Consider the following 14,578-nt stretch of genomic DNA (forward strand, 5'->3'; position numbering starts at 1 on the left):
CTACATTGATTGTAAAATATGCTCTGACCCTCATCTAAGTCAGAAGTACAGACTAACTCACAGAATGCCTACACTAATAACCTAAAACAATTCTAATTTTCATGCCTTTATTAAAAAAAAAATAATAACAAGCTGTTGAACAATTAAGTGAACCCTTGGATTAATTAACTGGTCAAATCTCCTTTGGCAGCAATACCCTCTAACAAGCGTAGCTGTGCATCAGCATTGCACAACATTCAGGAGAAATTTGGGACCATTCTTTGCTATAGAACTGCTTCAGGTAACCCTTACTCTTAGCAAGTTTGGTGCAAATGGTTCTCTTGATGTAATTCCACAGCATCTCGATTGGGTTAAGGTTGGGACTGACTGTGCCATTCCAAAAGGCACATTTTCTTTTTCTTAAGCCATTCTATAGTAGATTTATTTTGATGTTTTGGGGTCAGTTCAGTTTGGTGGACAGTCACTCTGACATTATTCTATAGGAGACCTTGATAAACTTGATGCCTGGACAGCTTGTCACCATCAAGAGGAAAGCAGCCCTACATCATGTTGATCCTTCCATTTTATGTCACGGTTGGGATGATGTTTTCATGTTGGTATATGGTTCCCCTTTTACACCATACCTTCTGCTGCATATTCTTCCTATACAATTCAAATTTGTTTCATCAGTCCACAATGTATTTTTCCACTGGCATCGTGTAGTGTGAAGATGGTCTTTGGCAAACGTCAGACATGCAGCAGTGTGTCATATATATATATATATATATATATATATATACACACACACAGTGCATCCGGAAAGTATTCACAGCGCATCACTTTTTCCACATTTTGTTATGTTAAAATCTTAATCCAAAATGGATTAAATTCATTTTTTTCCTCAAAATTCTACACACAACACCCCATAATGACAACGTGAAAAAAATTTACTTGAGGTTTTTGCAAATTTATTAAAAATAAAAAAATTGAGAAAGCACATGTACACAAGTATTCATAGCCTTTGCCATGAAGCTCAAAATTGAGCTCAGGTGCATCCTGTTTCCCCTGATCATCCTTGAGATGTTTCTGCAGCTTAATTGTAGTCCACCTGTGGTAAATTCAGTTGATTGGACATGATTTGGAAAGGCACACACCTGTCTATATAAGGTCCCACAGTTGACAGTCCATGTCAGAGCACAAACCAAGCATGAAGTCAAAGGAATTATCTATAGACCTCCGAGACAGGATTGTCTCGAGGCACAAATCTGGGGAAGGTTACAGAAAAATCTCCGCTGCGTTGAAGGTCCCAATGAGCACAGTGGCCTCCATCATCCATAAGTGGAAGAAGTTTGAAACCACCAGGACTCTTCCTAGAGCTGGCCGGCCATCTAAACTGAGCGATCAGGGTAGAAGGGCCTTAGTCAGAGAGGTGACCAAGAACCCGATGGTCACTCTGTCAGAGCTCCAGAGGTCCTCTGTGGACAGAGAACGTTCCAGAAGGACAACCATCTCTGCAGCAATCCACCAATCAGGCCTGTATGGTAGAGTGGCTAGACAGAAGCCACTCCTTAGTAAAAGGCACATGGCAGCCCGCCTGGAGTTTGCCAAAAGGCACCTGAAGGACTCTCAGACCATGAGAAACAAAGTGCTCTGGTCTGGTGAGACAAAGATTTAACTCTTTGGTGTACAGGTGTCACATTTGGGGGAAACCTGGCACCATCCCTACAGTGAAGCATGGTGGTGGCAGCATCATGCTGTGGGGATGTTTTTCAGCGTAAGGAACTGGGAGACTAGTCAGGATAAAGGGAAAAATGGCTGCAGCAATGTACAGAGACATCCTGGATGAAACCCTTCTCCAGAGCACTCTTGACCTCAGACTGGGGCGACGGTTCATCTTTCAGCAGGACAACGACCCTAAGCACACAGCCAAGATATCAAAGGAGTGGCTTCAGGACAACTCTGTGAATGTCCTTGAGTGGCCCAGCCAGAGCCCAGACTTGAATCCGATTGAACATCTCTGGAGAGATCTTAAAATGGCTGTGCACCGACGCTTACCATCCAACCTGATGGAGCTTGAGAGGTGCTGCAAAGGGGAATGGGCAAAACTGGTCAAAGATAGGTGTGCCAAGCTTGTGGCATCATATTCAAAAAGACTTGAGGCTGTAATTGCTGCCAAAGGTGCATCGACAAAGTATTGAGCAAAGGCTGTGAATACTTATGTACATGTGATTTGTCAGTTTTTTTATTTTTAATAAATTTGCAAAAACCTCAAAAACTTTTTTCACGTTGTCATTATGGGGTGTTGTGTGTAGAATTCTGAGGAATATATGTATATATGTGTGTGGTGAATACAGCAGAGCAGATCACGGGCACACAGCTCCCTGCAATCCATGACATCCACACTACATGCTGTCTTAGGGAAGTGAACCGTATCAGGCGGGACCCCAGCCACCCTGCACTGTCACTTTTCACCCTCCTACCATCTGGGAAGCAACTAAAGTCCATTTGGATGTGCACCTCCAGGTTCCGGAACAGTTTCTACCCAAATACAATCAGACCCATGAACAATCAGTAACCTTGTGTCACCTCCAATACCAGCTGCACATATACTTCTGCCACTGTCTCTATTTATTCATAGGATTCTGGTTTTATTTATTTACTTATGTATATTAATTTATTTATTGTGTGTGTGTTTTTATTTTTGGCTATGTTCACTGTCTGCGGCGGCACATACAAGCAAGCATTTCATTGTACATGGTACTTGTACACATGACAATAAAGAATTGAATTGAATCTCCCTGTGCAGCACAAATCAAAGAGCGCTCATCTCAGATTATTCTATACTTGGACTGTCACTTCATACTTGTCTATTCAAATTTCTCAGTTGTGTCTCTCTGATTTGATTAAAATGCTTATAAAAAAAAAAAAAAACTGAGCACACTTTTTAATACTCTTTTTCAAGATAATTATAAGTAAACCAGATTTTGGTTTAAAACTGTGTAAAAAAACTTTCATTCTTGCCATTCTAACAGTTACTCCCTTTGTCCCTGCTTGTACAGCTTTTGTTAGTCCATCAGAGGCGGGTGAGCACGACGGTTAGTGACATTTGAGGGGTGACATTCACAGAGCTACGACCACACTTGTAGTGGCATTAAAAACTACAGCATGCCTGTGTTGATATATTTAAGACTTGTGGTGAAGAATATATTTAGTGGAACTCCTTATTTCATCAGACAGTTAATGGGTAATGCAAAGAATTGTTTGAAGTATCCTTAAGTATTCTGGGAAATACAGCTCATTAAATTAGTTCCATTTTTGTATTTATTTTCCTTGAACTGTTGCTCCTTTTCTCTTTCATGTGCATTTTAATAATCCATGTGTTTCTGTGTATAACAATAACCTTATTTGTAAGTGTGAGACCTCTTTACAATTTATTTGATTTATTCAAGGTATTTTACAAAAGGCCTGGCATTTGGAAATGTACTATATAAATAAAATGTATTATTATTGTTATTGTTAACACTGACACGTGTGAACTGATCACCTAAATTTGCTTTCGTTTTCTCCTTACAGTTGGCCATTTTAACTGAACTCTCGCAATCCCGTGGTTATGAGAAGTCCACTCGCCTGAGCCCCAGCACTTCCCGGAGCAGTGGCAGCGTTCACCAGGAGAACTTTGGACTGAAGCTCGCCCCGCCACCCTTTGCTGAGGACTGATCAGCTCTACTGTGTGCCATGCCAATGCCATATAAATAAAGAGAGGATGAAAACTTGGCTTTGGGTCTTTCTGTTTAACTGTTTGTGCCACGATTATGATTTTAACTAAATAAACATCAAAGAATGAGCACTTCATCACCCAAATTTAAATAAATCAACAACAACAACATTTATTTATATAGGACATTTTCATACAAATAATGTAGCTCAAAGTGCTTTACATGATGAAGAAAGAGAAAAAAGACAAAGTAAGAATTAAAATCGGAGAACACTAATTAATTAACATAGAATAAAAGTAAGGTCCGATGGCCAGGTAGGTCAGAAAAAACAAAAAAAATTCCAGACGGCTGGAGAAAAACCAAAATCTGCAGGGGTTCCAGACCATGACACCACCCAGCCACCTCTAGGCATTCTACCTAACATAAATGACCTCAATCGGTCCTCATTGTATTCAGGGTTCTCATGAAAGGACTTGATGATGACGGTCACGTGGACTTCTGGCCTTTAACCCATCAATGTAGGCACATCATGGTGCTTTGATTAGGTGGTGGTGGCACAGGTCGCCACCACAGAAAACCAGAAAAAGAACAGAAGAGAGAGTAGGGGTTAGTACGGATTTTGGGGCCACAATGAATAGTAATGATAATTAATTGAATATGCAGAACATCAGGATTAAATTAAAATGAAGTTATGAGAAAGCCATGTTAAAGTAATGTGTTTTTAGCAGTTTTTTTTTAAAGTGCTCCACCGTATCAGCCGGGCGAATTCCTATTGGCAGGCTATTCCAGATTTTAGGTGCATAACAGCAGAAGGCCGCCTCACCACTTCTTTTAAGTTTTGTTCTTGGAATTCGAAGGAGACACTCATTTGAGGATCTGAGGTTACGATTTGGAATATAAGGTGTCAGACATTCCGATATATAAGATGGGGCGAGATTATTTAAGGCTTTATAAACCATATGCAGTATTTTAAAGTCAATTCTGAATGACACAGGTAACCAGTGTAGTGACATCAAAACTGGAGAGATGTGCTCGGATTTTCTTTTCCTAGTTAGGATTCTAGCAGCTGCATTCTGCACTAGTTGCAAACGAGTTATATCTTTTTTGGGTAGTCCTGAGAGGAGTGCATTACAGTAATCTAGGCGACTGAAAACAAAAGCGTGAATTAATTTCTCAGCATCTTTCAATCATATAAGAGGTCTAACTTTTGCTATATTTCTTAAGTGAAAAAATGCTGTCCTAGTGGTCCGATTAATATGTGATTTAAAATTCAGGTCACAGTCAATGACCTGACAGGTCATTGTCACAGTTACCCCTAAATAATTTACCTCTGTCTTCACTTTTAATCCTAATGCATCAAGTCCTCTAATACCATTGAAATGTCATCAGGAAGCCAACCAAAGAAGACCTAAAAGCTCAATCAGCTCTTTTCTGACATGAGACGTGAGAGTGGGAGTTGGCTGGAACATAAAACACAGGGCCACTGTATCACAGCTGGGACAGTACAAATGTTTTTCTTGGTACACTTTTATATATTTTTTTTCTAATCCCACAGCATATCCAGCTACATCCAAGATACCACTGATTGTCCAAACAAACTTGCTGCTTTAGGCTTTACCTGAGGGAACTTACTGGACACCATAGATTTTGAGGCACTGTGCATGGAGGATCGGCATACCAGATGTACCTACAACAGCATGATTCATGCACAGTCGGCTGTGCAAATGGTAAAATTCATTTTGACACAAAATGTATTCTCATTTGGTCAGGACATCCACTGGCAACAAATGTGAGCTGCAGTGGGTTGTTGGTCCACACCTCCCTTCATGAACCTGTTCATGGCAGAATTGGAGGAGGATTTTATATCAACATGCATCATAAAACTAATGTTCTGTCTCTGCTACATAGAAAATAGCTTTATAATCTGAACTACAAGTGAGAAGGACCTCCTCCATTACCTTAACAAATACAATTCCGTCTACCCCAACATAAAGCTACAACTAAATTACTCAAAAACAGAAATCACCTTCCTTGACACTACCTGAAAGACAACACCTTTGTGACCTCTATTTTTCAAAACCAACAGACACATACCTTAGTGATGGCTTCCACCCAAAACATATGAGACATTCCATTTTCAGCCAAGCAATACATTACAGTCAATGTTGCTTAGATATGACAGATTGGGATAAATGATTGCAGAAGTTCAGGAGAGACTTCATTAGGCCAGGATATACTCATAAAGCAACAGACGCACAAATCAAAGATCTACTGCCCTACCCAGATACAACCTCCTCACACATTAAAACAAAGGCACCTAGAACCCACATCTGGAGGTCATTTCCAAAATTACAATACCTTCAAAAATGATGTAAAACTTGTGCTCACATTTACACTACAGATTGTGTAGATATACAGAGTGGGGCATAAAGATCTCACACATTTTGAAGGGGTATAAAAAATGAACAAAGCTATCAAAAAAAAAATTGTATAAACAGTGGTACCTCGGTATACGTCTGCTTTGGAATAAGTCCAACTTGGTATACGTCCTGTTTGGACGCAAAAAATTTTGCTTGGTATACGACCTTTGTTTGGAATACGACTCGTGTGCTAGAACACTGCACGCTACCCTTGTTTACCTCTCTTGAGACAAAGCCACGACTGCCCACGAGCGTCAGTACGCCAGTTGCTAGCATTCAGTGAACAACCCGCGCTATAACTCTCTGTGAATTTTCACATGATTTTGTGTTTTTTCACATAAATTTGAATCAATTGTTGAAAATTATGAAGGTGGCATGCGTATGCGGGACTTGGCTGCGTAGCGCATGCTGAGAACGACAATATCTACGATTGTGAAAAACAAAGACATTAGTTATTAAAAGGTAAAGTGAGGTTAAACTTTCATTTATTTCATCTAATTGCTTTTGTATTTATGTATTTTAGTATTAAGCAGTGTTTAAATTATTTTATACAACCCCATCAATGTATAATATGCCATTAACAATAGGATTTTTTTCATGGGAACTGATTAATCATTTTTCCTTTATTTCATATGGGAAAAACTTGTTTGGTATAAGTCCAAGGATCTGGAACAGATTAAGGACGTTTACCGAGGTACCACTTTATATATCTGAAAAGTACATGAAAACATTTTTTAATGGGTTTTAAAAATCATATCAGACAAATGGCAACAGTCGTTGGCAATACATTGCTTAAGATGTTCCCGGAAGTTCTGCATCACTCTCCAGTCATCTCAGGTGGAATGGCATCGATTTCCTGTCTGATCCTTTCCTTCAAATCCTCAGAAGATCGAAGACAATGTTTGAAAACTTTTTCCTTTAAGTATCCCCAAAGAAAAAATTCACATAGGCTTAAATCTGGTGACCGTGCCGGCCACCCAACGCCTCCCCTTAAAGAGATCAAATGCCCTGGAACGCCTTGGCGATTGCTGAATGGATGCTCTACTGCTTCCACATTGTCTGGTGTTCTAACGGTCCTGGGTCTGCTAGGTGATTGTCTTTTCAGTGTGGACCCAGTTGCCCAAAGATTAGAAATCCATAGCAAAATCATTTTCTGATCTGGTACAGATGCATTTCGACCGAGTGCGAAGCGTGTATGGAACACTCTGTGCATCGCTATCACAGAAGGGTTGTTCTCATAATATACTTGAACAACAAAGCCCCAATGTTCACTGGTTCAACTCATGGGTACTGAGAACAATAGAGCCTAACCTACTGAAAGAGACCTACCCCACCTCTCTACCCCCACTACAGTCCGCACGGTTCTCCCTCGAAATGTGGGAGAACTTTATGCCCCACCATTGTACAACACTGCCAACAAGAACATTGGATTATTTGCCCACAGATTGTCTAATGCGGTCAACCTAATTAATTCTGTGCATGAAATGTCCCAACACTGCTTTCTGTGTGGGAGAAACTGGGCAAACAGTGCACCAAATTTACAAAGGTTTCACATTAAGCACGTCAGTAGAGATGTTCCTGTAGGAGCTCACTTCAGTGGTGAAGGAGTTTAAAGTCACAGTGCTTACAGGCAACCTCAAGACACGACAGGAGAGAAAGGAATGGGAAGTTAAATTGATGCTAAAATTTAACACATTACAACATGGTTTGAATAGAGACAAGAGTTGTATGACCAGATATGAGGACTATTTACATCTCTGACTAACCCAGTGTATTCGATCAAGAGCCACATTGTGAAGAAAACTCATCAAAAACTGGAAAATATTTTCTTGGACAGTTATCAGAAGATCTTGATCATACATTGTTGTCCCCTCTAGCTAAAGAATCTTAGGTATGAGATGCCCCACATAAGGGTTTTAGAATTGAGTTTCTTTTTTTAGTGTGTATATAAACTCCAGTTTCTGTATTATGCCTTTCCTGCAGAAGGGTCCTGAGCTGCCTCGAAAGCTTGGATGTTGTAATCTCCTCAGTTAAGCCAATGAAAAGTGTCATTTTCTTCACTTCTTTTTGCATCCTTAAATGGTTAACATGGTAAATCACTCTACTGTTCCTTGAATGTGAACGGGTACCCTGGCAGTGCCTGATCTGCATTAGCAAGGCTGCCCATTTTGTTATTGCAGGCTTAGTGACTTCCACATTTCCCTTGACACGAACATTGTCAGTGGCTTCATTGTGAACAGGGTTCAGGGGGCTAACATCTTTCTTGTCCTTCTACTTGAACTTGGCAATCTTTTTGCCTTTTTGCCATGCAGATACTCCACTCTACTGCAGCATTACATGACTGAAGTCACCAGGCATATCACACCGGTTCAGTCATACAGTGCTGTATGCATCAGTTTCGCTATTCACATTGTCATCACTTTCAATTAATGGTTCAGTTTCACTTTGTTCTAAAACTGCCTTTACAACTTTCATTTGCATGTCCTTGTGTTTTTGTTGAAGGCTCTGCCCCACTCATGAATATTGATGAGTTACCATGGAGTGGGTGAACATACAGAGATTTTCATGATTTGTTTGCAGTGTAATATTATTTAGTCCACTAGATGGTAGCACAAGACTGAGTTTTATTTGGACTGAGCGCTTTATATTGGATCATAACAGCCTAAGCCAAGAGACACTCGGGCTTAACCGTCTTTACATAGAATGCGGAGCCTGAGTGATGCTTGAGGTTAACATCAGGGATGTTAAAGTGTTTCAGGTCAAGAACCAATTTACTAAAATGAAACATACAGTGAGCCATCTGGCAGTCACTTGTTACCATAATTCCATTTTACAATTAATACATTTAATGTAAAAACTGCTAAACTTGTAGGCCACTGTTGTTGGATTTGTGTTTCAAAGCCCAGCTGTGGTGTTGTATAGAAGCCCTGCATGTCACCGGCCAGTAACAGACTCTCCTGGCTGGCATCAAAGTGAATTTTAAAGAGTAAAAGGTGGACTGGATATTCACTAAGTGAGAGAAAGAGGGGCAATTGCAACAACAAACAACAAATAAAAAAGATGTCCCCATAGTGCATGGCAAAAGGGAGAATAGTGAAGTAGAATTGTGGCCAGAGGTAGAGCTGCTGCCATGACAGAGGCCCGTGGGCTGCACTCCTGCAGGCAGTGTGGTGTTGGACTTCAACCCAGAGTTTGGGGGTTCAAATCCTGCTATTGACACTGAGTGACTATGTGCTCCAATTGGAAAAACAAATACAACGGTAACTAACGGTATCTCTCAGATGTTGTAAGTTCCATCCATCCATTATCCAACCCACTATATCCTAACACAGGGTCACGGGGTTCTCTGGAGCCAATCGCAGCCAACACAGGGCACAAGGTAGGAAACAAACCCTGGGCAGGGCGTCAACCCACCATAGGGCACACACACATAAAGCACACACTAGGGACAATTTAGGATCACCAATGCACCTAACCTGCATGTCTTTGGACTATGGGAGGAAACCCACGCAGACACGGGGAGAACATGTAAACTCCATGCAGGGAAGACCTGAGAAGCGAACCCGGGTCTCCTAACTGCGAGGCAGCGCCACTGTGCTGACATGTTGTAAGTCTTGGACAAAGCTGTCAGTTAAATAATAAGTAATAATATTAATCCTTAAAGCACTCACTTGCTCTTGTTCATTAATCCTGTTGTGAATCCTCATCCTGTGCCCACACGCAAGTAGTGGTGAGCTACAAACAATGTCCGCTGTGCTCCTGACCTGCTGCTAGTGGACCAGAGTTAATAAACAAATACCTACATAAGTACGAAGCAGGCAGAGCAATTCTTCTGTAATAAGACGACTTTCACTTTATGAACCACCGTTTTGAACCTGGTTCACAAATGTTTAAGTAAAATTATGAGCTAGATAATCATTTTCCTAAATTAACTAGAGATTCATGCATTTCTTTTTTAAGTCAACATCACTTCCAAATTTTCAAAGACTGGTAAGTAGACCTTATCAGGGGGCTGTTGTGTTGCTCGTAGTGCTAGATTGTTCTTCATGCTAGTGGTAACCTTTTTTATGAGTGTGAGGGGGATAGTTGATGGGAGGGCAGTTATAAAAATGGAGTTTTAGTACAGTAGCAACAGTCGTACATGTTAAATTATTACTAATAATGTGTCACTTGGGGAGCAGTTTAGATTGCGACCCCTGTGATTTTCAATTTTGGTGAGGGTCTTCATGGCTTCTGATACTGTATGAACATTTTCTAGTGTGGCTTTCCATTGCTGTCATCCCCTGCCTAGTTAGACTATAAACGGCCTTTATGCAATGGAGCAACTGAGGCCGAGTTAAGAAAGAAAGAAAGAAAGAAAGAAAGATCAGAGCAGCCATTACTGTAGTCAGCGACTGGCTTATAAAACGCACCAGCGAAGTGGGTCCTTATTCAGCCACTTCACGCATAGCTCATCCTTAACAGGCATTTCACATTGTAGTTAAATACATTTGGAGACCTGAGCTCCAAATATCATCTGCATGACTTGATTTGTCTTGCCGTCAATTTCTGACTCTGCTTAACTCCATCGACTCTGTCTGCTTAATTCAGCTCAGGGCCGCGGGGCTTTGTTTTCCCAAACATTTCTTTGTTTCCAGGATATAAGTGTGTACTCGGAGTGCACAAATGGAGAATCTCGGGGTTTCCTGGAAGGTGTTGCCTCATCCCTGCACATCTGAAATGATCTTAGGCATTCTTCAAAAATGAAATTTGGGTGACTAGCAGCCAAAGAACTACTTCATTAAGAAAGCATGAGGTGAGTAATGCACATCCATTTAATCGACAATATCCTCAAATCACAATACATAAACTTTTATTTTTGCTCATCATGCCTTCTTGTTTCACTTCTGTTCTGGACACACATCACCCCATTTTCCTCCTTTCTGGATCATTACAATTTCATTTGCAAATATAGTAAGATAAATCTCACAGCACAAAGTGCAGCTGTTCATCTCAAGCTCTTCAATAAATGAAATACATGATGTATGGGAAAAAAACGAGATTCTGGAGTCTTGTGATGGTGTGTCGACAAACAGACACTCCTCGTCTACAATGGCACTGTTAAAACACGCCATGTCAGGTTATTCAGCAGACTTAGGGCCTCACGTATAAACGATGTGTACGCACAAAAATGTTACAAACGCCCGTTTCCACGCTAACTTCGAGATGTATAAAAACTAAACTGGCAGTAAAGCCATGCACAGTTTCACTGCAGGGTCCCCCCTTGAGTACACACTTTTCTGCTCGGTTTGGTAAACTGGAGGCATCCAGGGTCAAAGCAGTGCCACTGTTTCTGTGGTCTACTTTTCTTTTTTAGATTCACATCTATGATACGGGTTTTATCAAATACACTGAAATTAATTGTATGTCGCTTACAAATTTAATTCACTTGATTGTAATCATTTTGTAACAATATAATGGTGCACAGAATGGCCAAACTATTCCAACTACCTTAGCTGATTTAGTGTTGTTAGAAGACATCGCAAATGGAAGAATTATTAGAGAGTGTGTATTTAGAGATGATGATGACTGGCTTCTAAGTCGATTTCAACAAACCCGAGAGCTATCCTCTTTGAGCTGTGTGCTGAACTGGCGCCGGCTTTACAAAGACAAACTTTGAGGAATTGTGTTCTATCTGCTCCTTTGCAAGTTGGGTTTTTAGCCGTTTAGCCTTTTCAACGTGAACTTGCTGACCGATCGAGTATTTCTCAGTCATCACTGTGGACGAAGGTTCAAACAAATAGCAGGCAGACACCAATTCTAATAAGCAGAATCTTTTATTTCTGACTTCTTGGTGAGCAGAGTGGCTTTTCCTTACAGAGAGAAAATGCAAGGAAGACCCCCGACAAGGGGGGGTTCAGCTGCATTTATAACAAAATCTTCAAAGAGAATGATTAGAAAAAAAATAGAGCAGTACCATTCAAGACCATTAGGACATTCTTTACAAAATTTGCTGATTACAGAGGAAAGCGTAAATTCTAGTCTTATATTTGGAAAGAAGCTTATCAGAAAACCTGTCATATGTTTGGCATCTTACTTGGACAATAACCAGACGCTGCTTGAGACAAGCCGGGGAGTGGCTGAGAGCTGCATTCCACAGCTGGAAGCACACTTCTGTTAATAATAATACCTAGCCACACAGAGAACATGCAGATTTTCATACAGAAGCTAGCAATAGATTTTAAATTTCATTCCACATCACTGAGTCGCTCCTTGCCAGCTGTATAGGATAGTATTTATCAGCTTGTCACCCAGATATATAAGATTTCCTTACACTGTGGTTGAACTGCGAAACATCAATGTGCAATTTGCACCAACATCCGGTTTTCCAAATGCAGAGTAGTTAACTGCATCCACATTGCTATTGCAATGACCCTGGACAAGTTACATCAGTCAGGGATGAATCACCAAAAGAATGAGCTGGCATTACTTCATCTATAGCAGTCCTTTTAAGGATAGAGAGTCACCTTAAGAGCCATGTAAAGAGCAGAGAATCTACTTGTATACGTTGTGACGCTTGGTGCTGACACTACAGAGAATGAATTTGCTTATGTAAATAGGAAAGCATTTCCACTCTATTAATGTACTGCTCTGTTGTCCACAGAAAGTGTGTTGCATTGTGCAAGCATGTAGCATGCTGAATAATGGGGAACACAATTGTGGCTTGCCCGTACCTGAAGAGATGTGGTGAGATGAACCTGCCCCTGAACCACCAAATGATCAGCCAAATCGGATAGCGTTACAACTTCGTTTGAATGTAATTAGCAGAAAACTAAAACTGGTAATCAGAAGCAACATTTATTTTTAACCAATTCATTTTAATTTGTGGTTAATATCACATAGTGCAGCCCTTTTATTCACTATTGCATTTTTTGAGTCCAGAAGAGCATCCGTCAGCACACAGCCAGATGGTCGGCCAGTGGTTTACAAGGCCGAGGTGTGTGAGCAGCCAGCGCTGAAGAATTGCTGGGCACAGTAGCACCATCACATCCAAGACGCCGGGGTCAGCTTTTGTTATATGGTCTGAAATAGAATAAACAGACGGTGGGCTGCGACTCACCTTTTCACATCAACTTTGATAACTTTGATATCTGGTCACTTCTTTTTTTATTTCAGGCACTGCACAACTTTCTGAATTTGAACTTTTGAGTGCCTCCGATATGCAGTATCACTCTATAATTTCTTTTTGTTGTTTATATCACTGCTTAAGCCAACAAATAGTACATTTTTCCTTGCCTCCACTTCGCAGTCACTGAAATTCTTCATTTTTCCATGTGATTTTGCCATTGTCTTTTAACAAAACACCGAACGGAAGATGATATTTATATTGACTTTCATGTTCAAATGTGTGAAATTCTAGGAGGATTCAAGGTGGGGCTGTAGGCACATGCGTGTGCTTTAAATTTCACGTTCATTGGGATTTATAAAGGGGAAGTGCACAAAACTTGGCATATGCACAGTTCTATGCATCTGACTTTTATTGGGCATGCACTCATTTCTGTTTTTGTCCGTACACCTTGTTTTAGTGTGAATTCTGCATTCGCCGTTATACATGAGGCCATTGGTCCGCATCCCGCTCACAGTGTGCTCTCTGTCTTCTTTGCAGGTGTGGGCCTGACATCTCAATGGGTCCTTTGATAATCACAGATTGTAGTTATCCATCAGGGTTACCAGATGGGGTCTTGTATTGATGGCAGGTTTGGCAGTTCTTCATGTGCCTCCCCCCATTCTTGTAATTTTAGGGACACCAAACAGACCTCTAGAGGTGTATACATGTGACCAAAGTGCCCATCAAAGGGCTATCATGGTAATATCTGATGAACTCGGGGACAACAAGCTGCTGTTTTGTTTCTCTAAGGGCAGCTGCAATGGAAGAACATAACACACATTAGAGTTCTTTGCTCACTAAAGCAGTTTTACATGCTGATTCTGTGACTACCATTAAAACAGCTTTGCTTAAAGTCTGTTGTCTTAACATTAAGGCTTATTATTATTCAAGAGAAGCAATATTGTGCTTGACTGAAACATGGCAACAGCCCAATGACTATCTTTATTTGAATCAAGAGACCCCTCCAGGATTCTGCCATATTTCTAAGCCTCATGAATCAGGATGCAGTGGTGGTGCTGCTGTGATTTACAGAACTGATTTTAAAGTCAGTCGCACGGTTTTAGCATTACTTATCCTTTGAAAAATTTTCAATACAGTTATTAGGCTCGAAGCCTTTCACTATTATTACAGTTTATCGTCCCCCTGAGCCATGTCAGTGTTTGAATGCTGAACTGTCATCATTGCTTTTTTCCGCTACTGCCCTTTCTCCAAATATTTTATTGATTGGTGACTTTAATATCCACATTGACTCTCCAGGGTGATCTTTTGCTGCTGACTTTTGATCTGTTTTAGAACATCATGGCATTACGCAGCAC

General features: G+C 40.6%; 1 protein-coding gene across 1 annotated transcript in view; it reads left to right on the top strand.

Moving 5' to 3' along the window:
* Positions 1 to 3,754, top strand: part of vps8 (VPS8 subunit of CORVET complex) — a 740,642-nt gene extending 736,888 nt beyond the window's left edge. The window contains exon 48 of the mRNA XM_039755059.1: positions 3,553 to 3,754. Within this exon, the coding sequence (XP_039610993.1) occupies positions 3,553 to 3,696 (144 nt within the window). The 3' untranslated portion in view covers positions 3,697 to 3,754. The remainder of the gene's footprint in view (positions 1 to 3,552) is intronic.
* The last annotated feature ends 10,824 nt before the right edge of the window (positions 3,755 to 14,578 follow it).

Source organism: Polypterus senegalus, chromosome 6 (assembly GCF_016835505.1).
Source record: "Polypterus senegalus isolate Bchr_013 chromosome 6, ASM1683550v1, whole genome shotgun sequence".
Taxonomy (NCBI): Eukaryota; Metazoa; Chordata; class Cladistia; order Polypteriformes; family Polypteridae; genus Polypterus; species Polypterus senegalus.